This window comes from Aulonocara stuartgranti, assembly GCF_965226115.1.
Source record: "Aulonocara stuartgranti genome assembly, chromosome: 2".
Lineage (NCBI taxonomy): Eukaryota > Metazoa > Chordata > Actinopteri > Cichliformes > Cichlidae > Aulonocara > Aulonocara stuartgranti.
Genome location: NC_138940.1, coordinates 31,726,022 through 31,749,814, shown reverse-complemented (window position 1 = coordinate 31,749,814; position 23,793 = coordinate 31,726,022). Strand labels below are relative to the sequence as shown.

The 23,793-nt window shown below is 40.6% G+C and overlaps 4 protein-coding genes across 26 annotated transcripts in view; all 4 read right to left on the bottom strand.

Moving 5' to 3' along the window:
- The window catches only part of LOC309713957 (protocadherin gamma-C5-like), a 308,827-nt gene that overhangs the window by 180,708 nt on the left and 104,326 nt on the right, over window positions 1-23,793 (bottom strand). The window lies entirely within an intron of this gene.
- Window positions 158-7,260, bottom strand: LOC309715847 (uncharacterized protein; the record flags this gene model as incomplete). Its single annotated transcript, XM_082549283.1, has 2 exons — window positions 4,681-7,260; window positions 158-2,622 (listed from the first exon to the last, which is right to left on the bottom strand). Exons 1-2 carry the CDS (start codon window positions 7,127-7,129, stop codon window positions 158-160), a joined length of 4,914 nt encoding a protein of 1,637 aa, XP_082405409.1. The 5' UTR covers window positions 7,130-7,260.
- On the bottom strand, window positions 13,269-16,988 carry LOC309714117 (protocadherin beta-15-like). The gene has a single exon (XM_082546286.1). It carries the CDS (start codon window positions 16,752-16,754, stop codon window positions 14,265-14,267), a length of 2,490 nt encoding a protein of 829 aa, XP_082402412.1. The 5' UTR covers window positions 16,755-16,988; the 3' UTR covers window positions 13,269-14,264.
- On the bottom strand, window positions 19,080-21,600 carry LOC309714229 (protocadherin gamma-A11-like; the record flags this gene model as incomplete). The annotated part of the gene is made up of 1 exon (XM_082546511.1): window positions 19,080-21,600. The coding sequence occupies exon 1, from the start codon at window positions 21,465-21,467 to the stop codon at window positions 19,080-19,082; it is 2,388 nt and encodes a 795-aa protein (XP_082402637.1). The 5' UTR covers window positions 21,468-21,600.

The window sequence follows — 23,793 nt, the reverse complement described above, 5'->3', positions numbered from 1 at the left end:
ATTCTGGAGGATGTGTGGAGAATGTGTCAGTTGTGGTAACCTAGAATTACCTGACTGCTAATGTAAACTAAGACTCTGTTCTTGTTGCTGGAAATTTTGCAACATTAAGAAGCTATTTCATTGAAGCAATTACATAAAGGATAAGGAACAGATGTGTCTATATGAAATGACAAACCTCTAGAGGAGAGTCTGGTTCATCCAGGATGCTCTTTTCACTCTGTATCCGCTGCATCGTTCCTGTAGAACTGGGGTCCATTATCAGCACGTTCTGACTACCAGCTCTGCCGAACTTACAGTCACTCTTTCTGGAGTCAGTCGTCCTGCACACCTCGTAATTGTACACATGTGGCAGAGTCCCTGTGCCCAAAGTGTCTGAGTAACGTGGTGGATAATATGGAATGACAGGCAGGTTGGAGTGATACAGGATGCGAGACTGTCTCCACCTGTAGATTTTGACTGATATGATAACCACTAAACACGTGATGAAGAGGAAGGAAACTACAGCCAGAGCCAGGACCAAGTAAAAAGTCAGGTTGTCATTGTACTCCTTGTCATGTGTCAACTCAGTGAACTCCGATAGCACTTCAGGGAAGCTATCTGCCACCGCCACGTTAACAATGACTGTAGCTGAACGAGAGGGCTGCCCGTTGTCCTCCACTATAACAGTCAGTCTTTGTTTGACAGCATCTTTATCAGTGACTTGGCGGATAGTTCTGATTTCTCCATTCTGCAAGCCCACTTCAAACAGCGCCCTGTCTGTGGCTTTCTGCAGTTTATAGGAGAGCCAGGCATTCTGTCCAGAGTCCACATCAACAGCCACCACTTTAGTCACCAGATAGCCCACATCTGCTGAACGAGGCACCATTTCAGCCACCAGAGAGCCACCAGTTTGGACTGGGTACAGAACCTGTGGGGGGTTGTCATTCTGGTCTTGGATCATTATTTTCACAGTCACATTGCTGCTGAGTGGAGGAGAGCCTCCATCCTGCGCTTTTACAATGAATAACAGTTGTTTGATTTGCTCATAGTCAAACGAACGCACTGCATGCACCACTCCACTTTCTGCATTAACAGAAACGTATTCAGATACTGGAGATCCATTAATCTCACAATCTTCCAAAATGTAGGAAACGCGGGCGTTTTGGTTTTCATCGGGGTCTTTAGCATTAACAGTCATGATAGAAAGACCAGGAGAGTTATTTTCCACAATCCAAGCCCTATAAAAATTTCGAGGAAATTTTGGGGAATTGTCATTAACATCTGACACCTTTAGATTAAAAGTTTTTCTGGTTGACAGCGGAGGGGAGCCCGCGTCTGAGGCAATAACGGTGATGTTAAATTCTGACAAACTTTCACGATCTAAGGCAGCATCAGTTATCAGTGTATAATAACTTCTCACATTGGATTTAATTTTAAAAGGAACACTGCCTTCGATCGTGCACCTTACCTGTCCGTTTTCACCCGAATCAAGATCTTTCACATTAATAATGCCAAGAGTGGTACCCGGAGCTGAGTCTTCTGACACAGGACTAGTGAATGACATCACGTTAATGACCGGTGCATTATCGTTTATATCCAAGACCTCAATTTCAACTTTACTAGAATCTGTCAGTCCCCCTTGATCTTTCGCTTCAACTCTGAACTCAATCTTTTTGTCCATTTCAAAGTCGATTTCCTTTGCCACATATATTCGACCAGTAGCTTCATCTATATCGAATAAATCAGCTATCCCTGCCTTTGATTTTGAAAAGTAATATGCCACTTTTCCATTTGAACCGGTATCAATGTCGCTCGCATTCACTGTAACAACATGCGTGCCTTTTGGGGCATTTTCAATCACCGCGGCCTTATATAAGGATTGATTAAACACCGGAGCATTGTCATTCGCATCTAATACGTTTACCTCTATATTTACTGTCCCAGATTTCTGTGGATTTCCACCATCAACGGCCAACAGTTTTAAAGATAGGCGTGGCTGTACCTCTCTGTCTAAAGGCTTCTGAAGCATCATTTCAGCATATTTACTTCCATCCGGATTAACATATTGTTTCAACACAAAATTGTCTGTCGGAGTTAAAATGTAGTTCTGCAGACTGTTTTGCCCAACATCAGCGTCCTCCGCACTCTCCAGCACAAAACGGGAACCGAGCGCAGCAGATTCGCTTATTTCAAATTCCAAGTGACTGTTCTGAAAAGTGGGAGCGTTATCATTTACATCCAATACCTCTATCGTCACAGGGTGCAGCTCCATCGGTTTTTCCAATAAAATCTCAAAGGTAAAGCTACATGGAGTCAAATCCCCACAAAGCTGCTCTCGGTCTATTCTCTCATTCACAACTAAAGTCCCTTTGTCTGTTTTCAGCTCTGTGTACTGAATGCTTTCTCCCGTAACGATACGGGCCCGTCCAGAACGAAGCCTTTTTAGATCCAAGCCAAGATCTTGTGCCACATTTCCAACAAGGGACCCTGTTTTCAGCTCCTCTGGGATCGAATATCGGATCTGTGCCTCCGCTCGATAAAGAAAAAGGACGTGAAAAACAAACAGGCTGGCTGTAAGTCGCATTCGCCATCTTACAACTCGGTCTCGATGTTCTACTCCAAATGCCATTTTTGAAAACAGGTCTTAAAAACCAAAACCGAGCAATGGATCGAGGGCTTTAACTTAGAGAGGAAGACTCACACACCCTAGGTCGATATATGACGTTAAATAAAAAAGCAGGTGTGTATTCTATTTGATCCAGCTCCTATGAAAAGCAGATCATCTGCCGTTACAAAACGCAGTGATGGGGGTGGAAACAGCCCTGTCTCGAAATGCATGGCAGAATAGATTTACCAGGCAACAGCGTCACTTAGAGGGTATAATATGAAACTAGAAAAGCCAATGACCACGTTCATCACTCTGCACACTATCTCTGTAGAAATAACGTAATGATTTCACTTTGAAGGCACGTACGTCTGTTAAGTGAATTAAAGAATGCAGAAAATACTGACTTTCACTGTTAGAAAAAGATTAATTCAACTGGAAAAAAGCAAAAAGTGTGTGACACAAAGCAAAAAGACCACTGGCACTTTCTTCTCTTTTTCCTCTTTCTTTTTCTTTTTAAAACATTTTTTGATAACAGCGGATTTCAAAGTTACTGTCACATGTCCCCTTATGACATAAAAAATACACATTGCTAGTGACCTGTAAATTTTAAAGAAGAACGAATGATAATAACGCAAAACTTGCTTGCTATTAAATGAATCTGAAGTTATGGGTTGTCGTTTTTTATTATTTATTTATTTATTTGTTATTATTTATATAATTAACTGCATCATAAATAAAACATACAAGTGGATCCTAAATGAATGGCCTCTTCAAAGTCTTAGAAATCTCAACGATAATAATGACGACTGCATCTCAGAGCAAAGCACTTCAGCACCAAGGACAGTGACAGGACAGTGGAGCCGTTTCCATTTCAGAATGTAACTACTACAGTATTTAGACGTAATTATATTAACCCTGCATAAAAACAAACATTGTCATTTGATGAAAAAATATATATATATATATTAGTGTTCACACAAGCCAATATAATCAACCGGAGACGTGATGCTTGCACTGTATCCTACAAAGTTTCCAGCGTCATCCATACTAACCAAGGTCTGAGTTATTGCACTTATTTGATGCCACTGGAGGGGGGGCTATTCGCTGATTATGTATAACGCAAAGATAAAGTTTTTGTCAGTGTGTTTACTTTGTCTTGAGTGGAGTCGGTGAAATTGTATAACCATCTTCAAATGAGGAGCTATTGTTACACTTTGTTTTACAGACAGATACTGTTTACAGTCGGAATGATAGAAGAAATTCTCTTCATGACTGTTAAAGCAAAAGTGTAGTTTAAAACTATTTATTAGCAATGCTAGATTACTGACACACAAGCGCCCAAATGTAAAACATAAACAAACCTCTATCGGAGAGTCTGGTTCATCCAGGATGCTCTTTTCACTCTGTATCCGCTGCATCGTTCCTGTAGAACTGGGGTCCATAATCAGCACGTTCTGACTACCAGCTCTGCCGAACTTACAGTCACTCTTTCTGGAGTCAGTCATCCTGCACACCTCGTAATTGTACACATGTGGAAGAGTCCCTGTCCCCAAAGTGTCTGAGTAACGTGGTGGATAATATGGAATGACAGGCAGGTTGGAGTGATACAGGATGCGAGACTGTCTCCACCTGTAGATTTTGACTGATATGATAACCACAAGTCGGTATGAATGAGTTGAGTAATTGAATAGACATTGGATGAGCATATGGACTCCACAAGAAAGTAAGAATGCTTTTAAGAAACGCATACCTTCTTTCTACTTTTGCTAATATTTTACCTTTCAAGGCTCCACTTGAAATATCTTCATAACTATGGCAAGAGAATGGTAAGCAAGTAAAACACTGCCAGGAAACATTGCACAAACACTTGGAGTGTGATCATCAATACTCTATAAACAAAGACATTTGGATATAAAAAACAACTGGAAACTATTAGGGACTTTATAAGAGGACATTCCTTTAAAAATTAACTATATAAGACCTTTTACAGAAGCTATATACGCCTGCCTTTATGCAGAGGAAATCTGAGACGCTGTCCTTGGTGCTGAGAAATGTGTAATGCTGCAAAGCCTTTCATCAGAGTAATTACATACAGTACGAGAACAGATATAAAAATATCCTCTGACTGACCTCTAGAGGAGAGTCTGGTTCATCCAGGATGCTCTTTTCACTCTGTATCCGCTGCATCGTTCCTGTAGAACTGGGGTCCATAATCAGCACGTTCTGACTACCAGCTCTGCCGAACTTACAGTCACTCTTTCTGGAGTCAGTCGTCCTGCACACCTCGTAATTGTACACATGTGGCAGAGTCCCTGTCCCCAAAGTGTCTGAGTAACGTGGTGGATAATATGGAATGACAGGCAGGTTGGAGTGATACAGGATGCGAGACTGTCTCCACCTGTAGATTTTGACTGATATAATAACCACTAAACACGTGATGAAGAGGAAGGAAACTACAGCCAGAGCCAAGACTAAGTAAAAAGTCAGGTTGTCATTGTACTCCTTGTCGTGGGTCAACTCAGTGAACTCCGACAGCACTTCAGGGAAGCTGTCCGCCACCGCCACGTTAACAATGACTGTAGCTGAACGAGAGGGCTGCCCGTTGTCCTCCACTATAACAGTCAGTCTTTGTTTGACAGCATCTTTATCAGTGACTTGGCGGATAGTTCTGATTTCTCCATTCTGTAAGCCCACTTCAAACAGCGCCCTGTCTGTGGCTTTCTGCAGTTTATAGCAGAGCCAGGCATTCTGTCCAGAGTCCACATCAACAGCCACCACTTTAGTCACCAGATAGCCCACATCTGCTGAACGAGGCACCATTTCAGCCACCAGAGAGCCACCAGTCTGGACTGGGTACAGAACCTGAGGAGGGTTGTCATTCTGGTCCTGTACATGTACAATAACTGATGTGTTACTACTTTGTGGGGGTGACCCACCATCTTGTGCTTTAACTCGTATTTGATACTCTTTGACTTGTTCATAGTCCAGTGAACGCAGAGACTGAATGACTCCACTTTCTGTATTAATGGAGAAATATGCGGATACCGGATTTCCATTCAGCTCGTCTTCAAAAAGAAAATATGATATACGTGCATTCTGGCCCTGGTCCAAATCAGTAGCACTAATCTGCAACAGAGGGACACCTGGAGAATTGTTTTCCGTTACCTGAGCGCTGTAAAGACTTTGACTAAAAACTGGAGCGTTGTCATTAATATCGCTAACTTCTAAATAGACGGATTTTTTGTTCGATAATACTGGGAAGCCCTCATCAGTGGCAGTGAGAGTAATGTTGTACGTGGGAAGCTTCTCTCGGTCGAGAGTTTGCGCAGTGATTAATGTATAATAGTTTCTGAGGGAAGATTTAATTTTGAAAGGCAGATGTTCATCTATAGTTAAATGCACCTGTCCGTTTTTCCCAGAATCTTTATCTTGGACACTAATTAACGCCACAACTGTGCCAGGAGGAGAATCTTCTGAAATCTTCCCCGAATAGGAAGCCATTGTGATTACTGGACTGTTATCATTTTCATCTACTATTTCGATCACTAACTTGCTGGCTCCTGTGACACCCCATGGATCTTTTGCTTGGAGGTTTATCTCGTAATTTGAAGAAGCCTCATAATCGATATCCCCGACTAGTTTAATCTTACCCGTGTTGGAATTTATTTCAAAAGGACAAGCGGAACCATCTTCTAGGTGTGTGAATGAATATGTAACGTTACCATTGTAACCTTGGTCAGCGTCTACTGCACTGACTGTGGCAATAATTGTGCCTCGTAAAGCATTTTCCAATACAGAGGCTTTGTATATGGACTGTGTAAAAACGGGCGAGTTGTCATTTGCATCCAGCACAGATATGTGTATTTTTACCGTTCCGGACATCTGCGGCTCGCCACCATCGACAGCCGTTAATATGAGCGCATGTTTGCTTTGCTTCTCGCGGTCCAAACCACTCTGAAGCACCATTTCGGCATATTTACTCCCATCTGCTCGAGTATGTTGTTTGAGAACAAAATGTTCGTTTGCTTTTAAAGAATAACTCTGCAGTGAGTTTGTCCCTACGTCAGGATCAGCTGCACTATCAAGCAAAAACACAGTCCCAGTCGGCGTCGATTCGCTAATTTCTAATTTAATTTCTTTTTTTGGGAAAACGGGAGCATGATCATTTATATCTTGTATTTCGATAGTAATGGAAAACAATTCGAGTGGCTCTTCAAGAACAATTTCCAGACTAAAGCTGCACGGAGATTTCTTAGCGCATAATTGTTCTCTGTCAATTCTTTCATTGACAACGATATGGCCTTTGTTCTGGTTCAGCACGACATATTGATTATCATCTTCTATTACCAGTCGAGCTCGACCAGATACCAACCGTCTGACATCCAAGCCCAGGTCTTTTGCAATGTCCCCGACAAAGAGTCCTTTCCTCATCTCTTCTGGTATAGAATAGCGGATTTGTCCATTGACAGCAGCAACCACAAAGAAAAGCAAAATGGAGACGTTCCACTGACGCAGGGTACCGTTGTGCTTCATATTATCCATTTCTTCCCAGTAATATCAGGTCCAAAACAACACAGTTATCGGTACAGAAAGCTCCAGCTATTTATCATAGAGGCTTTGCAGTGTGTACAGTCTTCTTTTAAATTTACCCAAAGCCACGACAGCTTAATAGCCATCGCCTATCTCCTTTAAAGACGGGTGGTGACTTTGTGTCTTTAATACGCATTGCACAAGTCTGCTTAGGCAACAGCACCACCAGCAGTGATGAACTAAAACGGCAGGTGTCTGAGCACTGATGCTCCACTGTTTAGCCTTTCCTGACTACTACATACATTGTTTTTTAGCAACACCCATGCAAAAGAAAGCAAAATCTCGATAAGATCTCGATAAGCATAAATAAAAAGATAAACGAATAAGTTAAATAAATGAAGCATATTTTTTCCATAACGGGTGATTAATATACTGTCTGTTTTATTATTATCTCTGTTTACAAGTCATCTTATGACCACCTAAGTAGGTCCAAAATTTGCCGTGAATGGAGTGGGCTGACAGCAACAACAACGTTTTCTGATACAATATATGCAGCAGACTAAAAAGTATAAGAGATTGAGCGAATTCATTTGACAAACATTATGTTGAGACTGAAGTGTGGACAAACACACAGATTCTATGTAAAACCATACTGAGCTGCATATCTGCAGAGAGAGGCAGGCTGACAGATGGTTACATAGATAAATGAACAAATGTATACAAAGATACAGTAGAGAAGGAGTGGGTCGATAGACGGATAGATAATCTGATCTAATCTAACTGATGAGTCCAATGACCTAGATTTGAGCAGTGGAATCAACATTGAAAGTACTGCTACACTCATCCAGAGGCATGAAAAAATAATGACACATTTCAGAGCAGTATGTTTTTTGTTTTTTTTTTTGGTTTGTTTTCTTTTTTGTAGAGCTGAAAGGAATGGATAAATTTGATAGGTCTTGATACTTTCTTGCATGTTTCCCTCCTCACACATATTAGCATCCTGCTGAAGAGCAAAATATTTTGTGCACCATGATTGAGCATTATTTAGGCAAAGACTCCACAGCAGAAGCCAGAAATATTCACATTAATATTCATGTAGCATAAAGCCTAGGGTAGAACTACACAACGCACACAAACTAGAGTAATGTTGCTGCTGTGTTTCAAGACTGCTACCTGCAGTCTCAGTCCTGCACCAATATGACTTTCAATGAAACATTTCTGGGGATATTTGTTGTATAAACACTCATAACATTTCATATCTAGTGTCAATGTAGATCATGGGTTGTGGTGAAATACTATCATGTACTGTGTAAAGGGAACTGTGAATTTCATATTAATTGTGGCTGTATATTGCAATGATAAGGATTTTAGTGTTTGGGGTGAGATTTCAGGGAAAAGGGGAAATCAAAATAATCTTACCTATTAGATTGAAGTGGAAGATTCATCCAGGAAATGCACCAAGAAAAGAAAGAAGAAAAAAGACAGTAGTTAGTATGTATCCTGAAGAACAACAGCAATAAAATAAAATAAAATAGAATTCATGCATATTTATTGGTTTTACACACTGCAAGTGCAATACCGATACAATGGAATACCATAATTTGATCTTTTGAGTTTTTGAAGCAGCATTTTACCCAGACCAAAATATTTTAGATTTAATAATTTAGTGTTTGAGAATTTAATTGCACTGATTGTTCCTCCTCATGTTTAGAACACTGTTGTGCAACTACTGTGCACAAAAAAAAAAAAAAAAAACTGTGACAATTTATCACATAAAACACTAAGGATTTGGTGCAAAATCTAGATATTTTAGTGACAGTATGTGATAACATTTAAGAAGGTCATGATTTAAGAACCTGGTGAAAAAAACAAAAACAAAAACTAATCAACTAAAACGTTGATGTCCCCTCTGGACAAGATGATTCTGAAAGCCAAAGCAAGACAAAACAAGATTACCCTCAGTTTTTAGAATCACTGAATCTTAGTGAGACTTTCAATATTTAAAGTAAGCACTTATGTAAACTGGAAATTCTTTCCTATCTTACAGCAGCACTGCTGAAACAGAGCTGTTCTTGTGACCTAGATAGAATTAAACCAAAAAATATGCGCTGCATTTAGAAGAGAATAGAATAGCTTTTTATTGTCACTGTTACAAGAACAATGAAAGGCAGTTTGGCATTACTCTGTGTGTGTGAAGTACACAACAGCGTAAGTATTTACACAATAACAGACAAATTTACATTTACACAAGAAAGATATGTACGTTATACATGCACCTGCAAAAATGCGGATACACCCATACAAATATACACACACATACATACATATATGTATATATACATATATGCATGCGTACATACAAACACACACATATTTCCACATAAACGCTTACATATATATAAATACACATACATGCCATCTGAGGAGCAGGTGCATTGAGAGGTGCAGTGCGATCAATGATATTGCACATTGAGTGTGTGTGTGTGTGTGTGTGGGGGGGGGGGGGTTGCTATACTAAATAAGGTTATAATAAAGAGGTAGGGGTGTTGGTTGCATTGAAGTATAAATACAAATATGGTTTATAAATAAGGTGTAAGGTCCATGAGTGTTGGCAGTGCAGTTATCCTCCAATCAGGGTGGAGGTAGGGCATGTTTGACAGCCTGTGGGTAAAAACTTCTGTTTAGTCTGTTTGTCTTCGACCTGATGGACCTGTAGCGTTTACCAGAGGGAAGGGGGGGAAAAAGTGAGTGTCCAGGGTGCGAGGGGTCTTTGATGATGATACTGGCTTTCTGCTGAAGTCTGCCAGTATAGATGTCTCTGAGGGAAGTTAGTGAAGTGCCGATTGCCCGCTCTGCTGTCCTCACCACCCGCTGCAGTTTCCTCTTGTCCTCCGCGGTGCAGCAGTTGAACCAGAGTGTGCAGCAGTAGGTCAGAAGGCTCTCAATGGTGGAGCAGTAGAAGTTTACTAGCAGTCTTTGGGGTAATTGGGCCTGATGTAGTTTCCTGAGGAAGTACAGCCTTTGTTGTGCTTTCCCTACCTGGTGGGAGATGTTTGTGGACCAGGTAAGGTCGGCCGAGATGTGGACTCCAAGGAACTTAAAGCTTTCTACCCTTTCTACCTCCTCCCCATCAATGTAGAGGGTAGAGTGCTCAGATCGCTTTGTTCTTCTGAAGTCGATTACCATCTCCTTGGTCTTGGCTGTGTTCAGATGCAGGTTGTTGTCGTCACACCATTGCTTCAGATGCTGAACCTCCTCTCCGTAGGCTGAATCATCATTGTTGTGTTAAAGTGTTCCTCGATGCGCTGTTTGTATTTGCACTTGGCTTCTTTTATGCCTTTAAGCAGAGATTGGCATGCCTCTTTGTAGACTTGTTGGTCTCCTGATTTGAAGGCGCTGTCACGTGCTCTTAGTAGGGCTCTCACCTCACTGTTGAGCCATGGCTTCTGGTTCGGGAACACATTAATAGTCTTTGTTGTTGTTACACTCTCAGTACATAAGCGTATGTATGAGAGTACGGCACATGTGTGGCCCTCAAAGTCTGATCCTTCTGCAAATACACTCCAATTCGTGTTATCAAAAATAGCCTTGTAGGGCCGTGGTGGCTTCCGCGGTCCACACTCGTACTGCTTTTACCGATGTTTTTTTACCTTTGAATTAGAGGTCTATAAGCAGGGATCGGGGACAGAGAGAGATGGTCAGAGAGTCCGAGATGAGGCAGTCGGGTTGCTTTGTAGGCATCTGGGATGTTGGCATTGACCTGGTCTAGTGTGTCGTTTTCCCTCATCGGAAAGGTCACGTTTTTAAAGAATCGAGGCAGGACAGATTTCAGGTTTGCGTGGTTAAAATCTTCTGCCACGATCACAGCGCAGTCCGGGTGCTTTGTAAGCTGTTTATTATTGGAGCGCCCGAGTAGCTCCATGGCTGACTTAGCATTAGCTTGCAGCGGCACATAAACTGCTATTATTGTGATCGCTGTGAGCTCTCTCGGCAAGTAGAAGGGTCTGCACTGCACCATCATATATTCTATGTCCGGGCAGCAGTGGACGACTTTAACTGTGTTGCTGGTGCGCCAGTTATTGTTTACAAACACTAGCAGACCTCCTCCACGTTTCTTACCAGACTCTTTGTTCCTGTCCGCTGTGAATGTAGCGTGGCCCGCTAGCTCAATCGCAGTGTCTGGGTTAAAAGAGTCCAACCAAGTCTTTGTGATGATCATAACACAGTAATCCAAACAGCGTGAGGTGATCCGCAGTCGTAGCTTATCCATCTTGTTATTTAGTGACCGTGAGTTGGTGAGGAAGAGGCTCAGAATAGCCAGTGGGTGTTTCCTGTGCTTCCGTCGCCTACGCCACTTTAGCGGTGGAATTGGAGTCAGTGACCCCCCGGATCTCAGGGGGAATTGAGTCCCAGTCATTGTCAGCGAAGGTGTGCAGGTTTTTGTGGTTTAGAACCGCAAGCAGTTCAGTTTTGCTGTACTGCATTTGTGCTCCTGCATGTCGGAGAAAAAGTGAAACAAAAATACACTAAATAAAAAGAAAACCCTTAAGTTGAGTAGACTGCCGGGTCGCCATCTTGGGTACTCCTCCACTCCTAGCACAGATGAAATTAGGAGCACAAATGGTAAATGGACTGGTTCTTATATAGTGCTTTTCTCCTCTCACTGAGCACTCAAAGCGCTTTATACAACTTGTGCATTCACCCAATCATACCCATACACACAAGCACTTTATCTAAGGTTTTTAGTGCTTCTATCTAACATTCACTGGCATTCACACTCCGATGAATGCATCGGAGAGCAACATGGGGTTAATATCTTGCCCAAAGGATATTTGGCATGTAGACTGGAGGAGCCTGGGATCGAACCGCCTACCTTCCGGTGAGTAGGTGACCCACCTGAGCTACAGCCACCCCCTTACGACCTCAGATCCTGCTGAATTATTACTAAGCGGAGGGGGGGGGGGAGAGCACAAATGGGCCTGGAGCTATAACAGAAACACATATGAATTCATGAGGGTACTCTTTTCACGACAAAACCTCTTTGCTTCATCATCATGGCACTCTGTAGTATGCAAGAATAGGCACACTCAGGCACCTTATGCGACACAGAAACACATGCACACACTTCACAGTTTAGGTGTTGTGTAAGATTTTAACTACTGACCTGAATAAAGCTTACAGCCAAACACACACACACACACACACACACGTATATATATATATATATATATATATATATATATATATATATATATATATATATATATATATATATATATATATATATATATATATATATATATATATATATATATATACACTTGTTTTTTAATGTAGGAATAAATATGATTTGCTTTTACTGTTGTGTGTTTACTGTTTTATGTCCTAAATTTAATGTTAAGTAGGCCAGGGTAGAGTCTAATAACAAAAGGAAGGGGGGGGGGGGGGGGGGGGGGGAGGAGAGAGAAAAACACCACTAACACTACTTTGTTTAGGTATAACAGGTATAATATGGTCACCGATGACTACTGATGATCTTTCACACTGAGAAATAACTGTCACTAGACAATTACCAAATCATTCTAATACATCCAATTAATGTCTAAACTATAACAGTATGTAGTTATCCACATGTATTTTATTATTAAATTTGCATTTAACTTTTAAGAATATAGTAATATTATTTTCTCCAGTCTACCCGCTTGTGCCCAAACCCCCCACTTCCTTCTTTTACAAGTTCCTGCACTTGATATACTGTCTACCAAAGGCAATAAAGAAATATGACAGACTAATGCACATCTGGTAGACAAAGGCACAGGAGAGAAAAAAAGAGTCACACAAAAAAGGCAGGCAATCTCCCATAAACTAAATTTAAAATATGTGACTATGTTCTCATGAGTTCTGAGAGTGTGCAAGCGGTCACCCCCTTCCATTTAGAGGAGTAAATTAAAAAGAAATTAAAACGGGTTACCTGAAAGCAGAAGTTAAGAAGCAACAAATCAGGAACTAGTTATTCTAGTGACACACAAAGGGAATTTTCTTTCTTCTTTCACCTCACTTGTGACCACTATAAGCAGGAACTGCTCTGTTATTATTATTGTTATTGTTGTTTATGGGGGAAAAATTAGTCAGAAAGGAAAAGGGATGCTTTTCTAAAAGTTTATTTTTCATCAAATGCACACAATCTATTGACATATGGTTCAATAAAAGGTATGTAGTGCAAAGCTTTATTTGATCCCCCCCAAATAAATAAAAATACTGACAACCTCACAGGGGTGTACTATGTCAGCTGGGATTGGTTCAAGCCCTGAGACCCCAAGCTGGATAAGTGGTAACATAATAGATGGGCAAATGAAGGATGAAAACAATGACACAAGTTGGCTACAGTAAAGCAAAGAGAAAAATAAAACAGGCTGAATATGGAAAATTACAATTGCAATTAATGTTTTTACTCAGGCAAAAACAAAAATACCACAGACAGAGCAAAAGACTTAGACCTAAGACTACTTCTCTTCAACTATATCACTTTCAGAAGACATAGGGATGAATGAAGAAGTCATAACGGTCTGCCCTGCATTTTGAATGCAGAAAATGAGACATTTCAACTAATGTATTTAATCAGTTATATGTTTTTCCACACTGAAAGGTATTACAAATATTATGTTGTGTCTGTTACTTGTTCAGATAAGATAAAGGGGATCAACCATAGAATATTTTTTTCTTAGATTAAAAACAGAAAATAAATGTAAAAAAATGACAGAAAATTTATAAAGTTACTAAACGCTACATTTAACTATCACAGGCAATATAAATAAATACAATACATACTTTAGTTACACTTCTGTGATACTATGTCTAATAATATGTCAAAAGATCAACACCTATAAGTTTGAGACTACCTGTGTCCAATGTGTCAATGTGGCGGTGAAGTTGAGGTTATATATAAAAGACAACATATTCGTGCACAAATACATCCATATATAAGACAAAATCTTTTAGAACCACTAGATCCATTACGTGTATATTTAAAGTAATTATATAGAAGCATTAATTATTTATTTAGTTTTTAAAGAAACCCCAGTTACAACATTTTTGTTAAAAAGGTCCATCTCAAATCCAACATGTTAAAACATGCTATGGCACACTCTCATTTGATCACATAACAGGGATGCGGTGCACCTGCCCTCACCTTCAGCGTTGCCCTGTCTGCACTGAGGCGCCTCAGTGTGTTTTTCTGATAAGCCGCACTTCTTTTCTTAAGAGTGTCGGTGTCTGTATTTGATGCGAAACGAAAATCACCTCTCCACGACCCGGTGGTCATAAAGGAATCATATCGCTCATCATTCAGCAAGGTGCCGCAACGGCTAAAATCTGCAAAACTAGAGGGGCAATAGGTCGTGGGGAAAACGGGCAGACTGGCTGTGGTTGAACGGTAAACGTAGCCACGCCGACAGAGTTTAAAATAAAACACTCCGCTGATTAGAAGGATAAACATAGAAGACACGGTTGAAAGAGCGATTATCAAATAGAGCGTTAAGTTATCGCTCTCTTGTGACTCATCTGCAAACTCTAAAAGTTCGCTTAAAACGGGGAGCCCATCACCAAGCATTATGCTGACTGTCGCAGTGGCAGAGAGAGATTCGAGCCCGTTGTCCGTTACTAATACAACAATAGTATGTTTTGGTTCATCGTCCTCTATAAATGTTCTCGTTGTTCTGATTTCCCCTGTATGCAGATCTACCATAAACACGTTAGGCCGTGTTGCTTTGATTATTCTGTAAGAAAGCCATGCGTTATGACCTGAGTCAGCGTCCACAGCCACCACCTTAGTAACCAGATAACCTCTAGGCGCTTCAGCTGGTACCATATCTTCAGCAATGTAACCGCTACTTTGCACAGGATATAAGACCACAGGTGCGTTGTCATTTTGGTCCTTAATAAACACATTTATAATGCAGGTGGTGGAAAGTGAAGGCCCACCGCCGTCTCTAGCTGTCACTTTAATTTGGAAGTAAACTGACTGTTCGTAGTCAAACATGCGTGAGGTAAAGACCTCCCCCGTGTCTGAGTTGATGCTTAAGAAAGATGACACTTCTGAGTTTCTGTCCTTTGATATTTGGTATTGGATTTTAGCGTTAGACCCGTCGTCAACGTCTTCCGCTTTGACTTTAATGACAAACGTGCCAACGGGTTGGTTTTCCAAGATGTTGGCATTGTACTCGCTTTGCATAAATGTCGGGGGGTTATCATTTATATCGCTAATCGCGATTGGTATAACTTTTACACTAGTAAGTGGGGGAGAGCCCGCATCAGTGGCAGTTACTGCGAGGTTATACTCTGGTTGCACTTCCCTGTCCAATATTCCATCAGTCACTAGCATGTAATAGTTTTTGACCTCCGATACTAATTTAAAAGGAACATTTTTTGAGATCGTACAGGTGACACGCCCACTGCTCCCAGTGTCCATATCATATATATTAATCAGAGCAACCATAGTCCCTGGTTTGGAGTCTTCAGCCACGTTAGAAGAGGCCGACTTTATTTCTATCACGGGCTTATTGTCGTTCACGTCAATCACATCAATTATAAGTTTACAGTGTGAGGCCTGGCCACCGCCATCTTTAGCCTGAACATCTAGCTCGTGTGAGCTAGCTTCTTCATAGTCAATGACACCTGATACGCGAACTTCTCCGCTTAAAGGGTCAATTTCAATAACACCTCCCAACTTGTCAGACAGATGACTGAAGGAATAAGTTATCTCCCCATACACCCCCTCATCCAGGTCCGTGGCCTGTAGCGTGGTTATGATAGTCCCTATGGCTGAGTTCTCTGGCACAGAGGCTTTGAAAACTCGCTGGCTAAAAACTGGGACATTATCATTGGCATCTAAAACACGGATAAGGATAGAAGCAGTTCCTGATCTAGCCGGATTTCCCCCGTCAATTCCATTGATTTTCAGTACATGTTCAACTTGTGCCTCCCGGTCCAATGCCTTTTTAAGAACTAGCTCAGGATAAGCATTTCCGTTCATTTGGTTACCCATTTCCAGTGCAAAATTGTCATTCTGGCTCAGTGTATATTGACGGACAGAATTCGTGCCGAGATCGGGGTCATGCGCGCTCTCTAAGGGAAAGCGCCTCCCTAGAACTGTGGATTCCACTAAATCCAGTTTTATCTCCCCCGTAGGAAACACTGGGCTGTTGTCATTCATATCTGTAATGTCCAAAACTATGCTGAATGCTTGAAGGGGCTGTTCAAGTAAAAGCTGATACTGTAAAATGCAGGCAGTGGCTTGTGCGCAGAGCTCCTCTCGGTCTATCCGTTGGCTGATCAAAAGATTGCCTGACGCAGTGTCCAGTTCACACAGCTGGCTTGTTCCTTCTGCAACAACACGGGCTCGACGAGCATCAAGCTCTTTCACCTCCAGCCCCAGATCCCGCGCAACGTTTCCAATCACAGAGCTCCTCTGCATCTCTTCTGGAAGAACATAACGGACTTCTCCAAACGAAACAGCGGAAAGGAGACTAAGAAATGAAAAATGCAGCCACCACTTTAACTGAGGTCGACGCATCATCAATAAACATTTTTTCAGAAATGGATGCACTGTCGACATTATAGCTAAGTCGTTAACATACATCCAAATACCGAACTGAAAATGCAACTGCAATCCTACGATTTCCTGCTTCTCTGGCTGAGTTAATCATGCTCTATTAAGAAAGCTGTCAGCTCGGATTTCTCTCTCTCTCTCTCTAACCTCTTTTTTTCATCTCTCTCTCCCCCTCTCTCTAACTCCCTCTCTCAGACAGCTCCACATACAGCCTCTCTCCTTTTCTCCCCTCATACACACACACACGATAAAAAGAGAAATGCGCATGTATACACAGCCGCCGGTCCTAACCCAATACTCTAGTTCCACTGACACAGATAGAGGTAGACATGAGCATCCATGACTCAGACTTTATAAAAGAGCGTCACCAAGAGACTGAGAGAATAACTGCAGCTGTCTGTAATATCACTTTCCAGCACGTAACCAAAGTGAGCTCAAGTTGGGAGCTGAACATTAACTGCTATAACTACTAATAAGACAAATACGATCATTGTATTTTAAACAACACGATATGGACACAGTTAAAGCAATATTTATATAATGTAACAGAGTCTAGTATGGGATCCAGGATCTGATGTGGGCCCCGATTGATTATGTGATTGATTAGTATTTTGATAGACAAAGTAATTCTGACCTACAACCACTCAATTTATTCTCTATTTATTAAACACATTGTCCCAAAAGGACAGGGACAGTAGTTATTTCTACACAAAATGTTATTTATGCCAAGTCATTTGGACTTAAACAGACAGACAGACAGACAGACAGGCACGCACGCACACACACACACACACACACACACACACACACACACACACACACACACACACACACACACACACACACACACACACACACAAAGTCATGAAATGAAAAGCAGAAGAAGTTATTGATGATCTCGCATGCTTGGCTTTACTTTGTTCAACATAATCCCTCTAGTGGCTGCTACGGAGCACTCCAGAATCCAGTTTATTTCCATAAGTAATGACACTAAGAGACAGATGAATCACTCTATCACTCTACTTCCTCTTGCTGAAACAGCAACACCATCCAGCAACATACACATAAATATATCCATGGCACTGCAGCTCTAGCTACAGATTAACAATAATATATCCACATATGAAAAGAACTGTGACTAAGTGATTATCCATACATCAGAGAACAGTAGCTATGACATGCTTATCTCAGATAAACAGGGAAGTCTAATATTAAAAGGTGGCAAGTCTGAGGGGAATGCAGTGGCAAAGGGCCTTTTCCCTCTCTGCACTGTTAAAAATATGACAGCTTGATACATGAGGATTCATAACGGGTTAAAATATTTCAAAAGAGAATTTGGCTTCATGGGGCATAACACAAAGGCATATATACAAAATAAAATAATCTCACAAAAAGTAGCTGGATAGGGGGATCATGCAGCTATGAAGTCTCAAACTAAATAACATTAAAACAATGCCATTTCACGATGTACAGGTTTAGTCGGTGTAAATTAAATTAAATTAAATTAAATTAAATTAAATTAAATTAAATTAAATTAAATTAAATTAAATTAAATTAAATTAAATTAATATTAGTGAACAGTGTTGTGTCAGTGGGCAAGACATTTTGTGAAGTCATATTTTCATAAGTAACTAACTTGTGTTATTCTATAACACAGGTGTCAAACTCCAGGCCTCGAGGGCCGGTGACCTGCAGATTTTAGATGTGTCATTGATCCATCACAGCTGATTTAAAAGGCTAAATGGCCCCCTCAACATGTATTGAAGTTCTCTAGAGGTCTGGTAGTGAACCAATCATTTGATTCAGGTGTGTTGACCCAGGGTGGTATCTAAAACCTGCAGGACGGACTGCAGGACACCGGCCGTCGAGACCTGGAGTTCGACACCACTGTTCTATAACATTTTTTTTTTGTGCAGCTGAAAGCCTAATAAATTAAAAAATAAACAAAAGAAAAGAAATAAAAGAAAATGAAAATGAAAAATAAAGACAATAACATAAAATAAAATATAATGATGAGATGAATTGAAAAATAAAGTAAAATAACGACATAACATAAAAAAATACGAGTAAACCATAGCCAAGAAATTACGTAGCGCCAAGGAGATAGAAAAAAGCAATAGTTTTCAAACATTTTCCTACACAGAGAAAAAAAACATTGGCCAAGTGTGTGTATAGAAACCGAATACTAAATACACTTTGCACAAAATATATTCTCTAAGTTTAACTATTGGGTAAGGAAATTATGCGAGAGTTTAAAACGATTATTTTAAATGTTAACTATTTATATTCTTTTTTGTTTGTATATTTTTATTTTTATTAAATAAAGGCTATTGATAAAATCATTGCTATATTAACTCATACCTCTGTGCACCCGTCCAGGTCTCCAAACACATCAGCAAAATCTGATGGACTTTTCTTCAGAGTCTGGTCAGCAGGCAGCGTGTCGTCATTGTATGATGTCACAAACTTAAAGTCACTGGTTCTAGAACCTGTGGTCAGGTACGCATCGTAATTGTAAGTGCTGCGTAAAGTTCCTGTGCCATCAACATCTGCGTAATTAGGAGGGAAATAACCGCTGGGGATGGCAACTGCTCCATCAAACAACAGTCTGGGCTTTCTCCTGCGACAAAACCTCAAACCCAGGATGATGATGATGAAGGTCAGGAAAAAGGTGGACACAGACACCAGCGCGATGATCAGATAAGAGGTCAGTTTGGAATTGCTCTCATTAAAAGACAGATCCTTCAGTTCTGGCACCTCAGCCAAGTTATCAGAAATGAGTAAATACATGGAACAGGTGGCAGACAGAGAGGGCTGTCCGTTATCTTTCACTGCCACTACAAGGTTCTGTTTCATGCTGTCAGATTCAGAAATGTCCCGGTGTGTCCTGATCTCTCCGCTGTGGACACCAATGGTAAAAAGTCCCGGATCTGTGGATTTGACTATTTGATAGGACAGCCAGGCGTTCTGTCCAGAGTCTGCGTCCACCGCGATCACTTTGGACACCAGAGAGCCTCCGTGTGCAGCTTTGGGGACCAGCTCGGTCATGAAGGAATTGCCCTCTGGGGAGGGGTACAGGATCTGAGGAGAGTTGTCATTCACATCTGAGATGAACACACTCACGGTCACGTTGCTGCTGAGAGGAGGAGAACCGTTGTCTCTGGCCATCACGTGGACTTTAAAACTCCTGAACTGTTCATAATCAAACGACCTCACAGCGTGGATCACACCCGTGTCTCCGTTCACAGACAGATATGAGGACACCGGGGCACCGTTCACCTCACCAGCTAACAGAGAATAAACCACTGTACCGTTCTGTCTCCAGTCGGGGTCTCGAGCAGTAACGGAACATAAAGTGGAGCCCGGTTTGTTATTCTCACTCACATATGCGTTGTACGACTGTTCCTCAAACACAGGTGGGTTGTCGTTGATGTCAGCTACAGATAACTGAACACTTTTAGAAGAGGACAGAGGTGGAGAGCCCTCGTCAGTGGCAGTGATTGTAATGTTGTAATTGGACACTAGTTCACGGTCCAGTTGTCCTGTGGTCACCAGAGAATAATAGTTTTTAATAGAAGGAACCAACTTAAAGGGGACACCCTGCTGGATGGAGCAGCGGACCTGTCGGTTATTCCCAGAGTCTCTGTCCTGCACGTTAATGATGCCCACCTCTGTACCAGGCGGGGTGTTCTCTGGTATCGGATTGGTCAGCGAGTTCAGATTAACTACAGGGGCATTGTCATTCACATCAGTGATAGAAATCATTACTTTAGCGTAGGATGACAGCCCCAGCCCATCTTTTGCTTTAACGCGTATTTCAAATGATGTAGTAGTTTCATAGTCAACAGCACCAATTACTCTTATGTCACCTACTTTACGATCAATACTAAATATCTTCTTCACTTCTTCAGTAACATGTCCAAAGTCATACGTCACATCTCCATTAACTCCCTCATCTGCATCACTTGCGCTTACTGTAATCACTACAGTGTCTAGAGGAGAGTTTTCAGGCAGGCTGGCTTTATAAACGGCTTTGCTGAACACTGGGGCGTTATCATTAGCATCCAACACAGTGACGTGTATCATTAATGTACCTGATCTCTGAGGAGATCCACCATCCAAAGCTGTGAGAATTAAATTCATTTCCTGTTGTTTTTCACGATCAAGTTCCTTTTCAAGAACGACCTCTATTGTGTTTCCATTTACAGACAGAATAAAATTTTCATTCTTTTTAAGGTTGTACTGCTGCACTGAATTTTGCCCCACATCCGCATCGTGCGCTTCTTCTATCACAAAACGAGCTCCTCTGTCAGCGGATTCTCGAATTTCTATATTAATCCGTTCTCCATTGAATTGTGGTGCGTTGTCGTTGATATCTTGAATGTGAAGGCTGATACGATGAAGCTCGAGCGGATTCCCCAGCACAAGCTCGTGTTTTAGGATGCACGAAGCCTTGTCTCCACAAAGCCCCTCGCGGTCAATCCTGTCTGCAACAATCAACTCTCCGTTATTCATGTTTATGTCACAGTAGCGTTTGTCGGTTCCGTCGGTGTCGATGCGGGCTCTCCTGCTGAACAGCGCGCCCGTTTCCATCCCAAGGTCTTTGGCTATATTTCCAATAACGGATCCTCGTTTCATTTCCTCTGGTAAAGAATAGCTCATGTCTCCATGAGCGACATGGAACAAAAGAAGGAGGAAAGAAAACCGACGCGAATGAAACCCAAATATTTTCGAACCCATCATACGCGATTAGTTATTAAAATCCTGAAGAATAACGAAAAAAAAAAGAAGCTGAACCCCACAACACAAATGACAACTGCAATTCTCGGGAGGTCTCTTGGGATGCCGTCCTAATTTAGTCACAAAAGCGCAAGAATGCGCGTCCACACCGCTGAATGCAGGAAATAAAAACTCATAGGGTTGGTGTTTAGCGCCACCGTGAGTTAGGTTATGCAGAAACACCTAAATAGAAAGTGTAAGCAAACGACAACAAATTTCAATTGCTTTATTTGTGCATGTACTTATCCGCGAAGTTCAAATTGAGAGAAGAGTCCTACAGTGTGCATTAGATAGAGTTTTGTTTAAAAAAAAAAGTAGCCTGTGAGAGTACTCTGAATGTCCTTATTTGTCTTCACAAAAAGTTTTTGAAAATGTAATCTCATGTATTGTTACTAAGAGGATTCAGACCGCTTTTGTGTGCTGTGGACTGTTCTTCACATAGCGATCATCCAGTCACACTACCTTATAATCACCAACACACTTACACACAGCCAGGTAGTTAAGATAAATTTAGTAGCTACTGTATTCCAAGTGACACTATTATGATTGTTTTAGTTTTCATTCAGCATGTTATGCTAATCTGCTGTTCTGAATTAATATTTTCACACTGCTCAGTCTGGACCTAAATATTCAACCTCAGGCATTTGCCAAAAGAGAGTATGGAAACATGTTTATGTGCTTTTAGGGTGTTTAAAAAAAATTAATCACTGTTTAAAACACTATAGAAATGATACCAGTTGACTATTTTTCTTTTCTACATTTTTGCCTTTGTTGCACTAAAGCCAGTGAATTATTACAAAAATATATATACAGACTCAGAGACATTCAGTTCGGTGTCTCTCTTGTTTCAATTCATTTTAAATTCCTAATAGGAAAAACATTTACAGATGCCATGATGTATATAATTCTATGCATATGCATAAAGCATGACCTCAAAATAGTCTGAAAAAATAGATCATGCATACTACTCTTTAATTATAGAAGAATCCATACTGCGCCTAGAGACTGCAGGGGCCAAACTGTTTATTAAATACACAAACTGAATGTATGTTTTCAATCAATGGCATCCTTAAAGCTTTGAGGAGACATGTGTCACATTGTATTTTCTAATGCATTTTAAAAATTGCCACAAATCCTTATGATAACATGTATTAAGGTTACTATGACACACTTGCTTATTACTACATATCTTTTTTTTTTTAAACTATGGCGATTAAAAGTGATTACAACACCTTGCAGTACCACATACAGTGAAGGATGCCCTGAACCACACTTTGCACTACTTTGAAAAGATGAAGCAACATCCTCTCAATTAATGGCAACAGAGATACATCATACAATGTGTCACTGAGTATGACCAAGAAAGCAACTATGCTTTACATCCAGCAATTATTGTCAGAATGCAATAAGCAACCAGACAAAGCAGCAAGGCACTGACACACACACACACTGAAAAGCAATCACTTTAGATCAAGTTAATCCAAAGAACATACACAATATCATAAAAGTAAAATTAGTCTAAAATCAGTCTTTAACAGACATGTTATTTGGATTACTTGTAATAAGCGTAACAGTTTTTTTAATAACACACATCTAGACTGTATTTGTGAAAAATCAAACTCAGTTATGATAAACAATATGACCAATATTCGGGTAAAATCACAAGTTAAAGAAAAAAGTTTTTCGTGGACAGCAAAAGTCAAAGCAGGAATCTTTTCTGTTAAAACAGTGAACTCGTAATTAATGCTAAAGTAAAACAAAAGTCATTTATAAAGTGTATCTCTCAGTGCAATCACTACAGAGATCACCATGGCACAGTCACAATGGGTGCACATTGAAAAGCTGCAATTAACGCTATATATTCTTTGTATTTTTCCTCTCAAGCAAAATCTCCTTTTTACAATCACAGAAAGCAGGTGAGACTCAAATCAGCTGTCACAAAAACTCAAATAAAGACCAAGTGCACACCTGTTATAAAATATTGCTATTAATAAAGTGCAATGAAATGTGCAAAAATATAAAGACCTACATTCGGATGGTATCATCTTTCGAAGAAACACCAGTGGGAAACAATGGTATTCACATTTTCAGTCATTTAGGGGATACATCAGTGAATCTAAAAATATAATTACACAACATATTTGAGGTGCTCAAATGTAAGATGAATTGCGTTCCATCATATGACAAAAACGTCTGTCCAAATCAAAGGATGAAAAATGACATCCAAAAGATTCACAGCAACACAGCAAATGTCACAAAGACTTTCAGTCTGAATCCCAGTAGCACAACA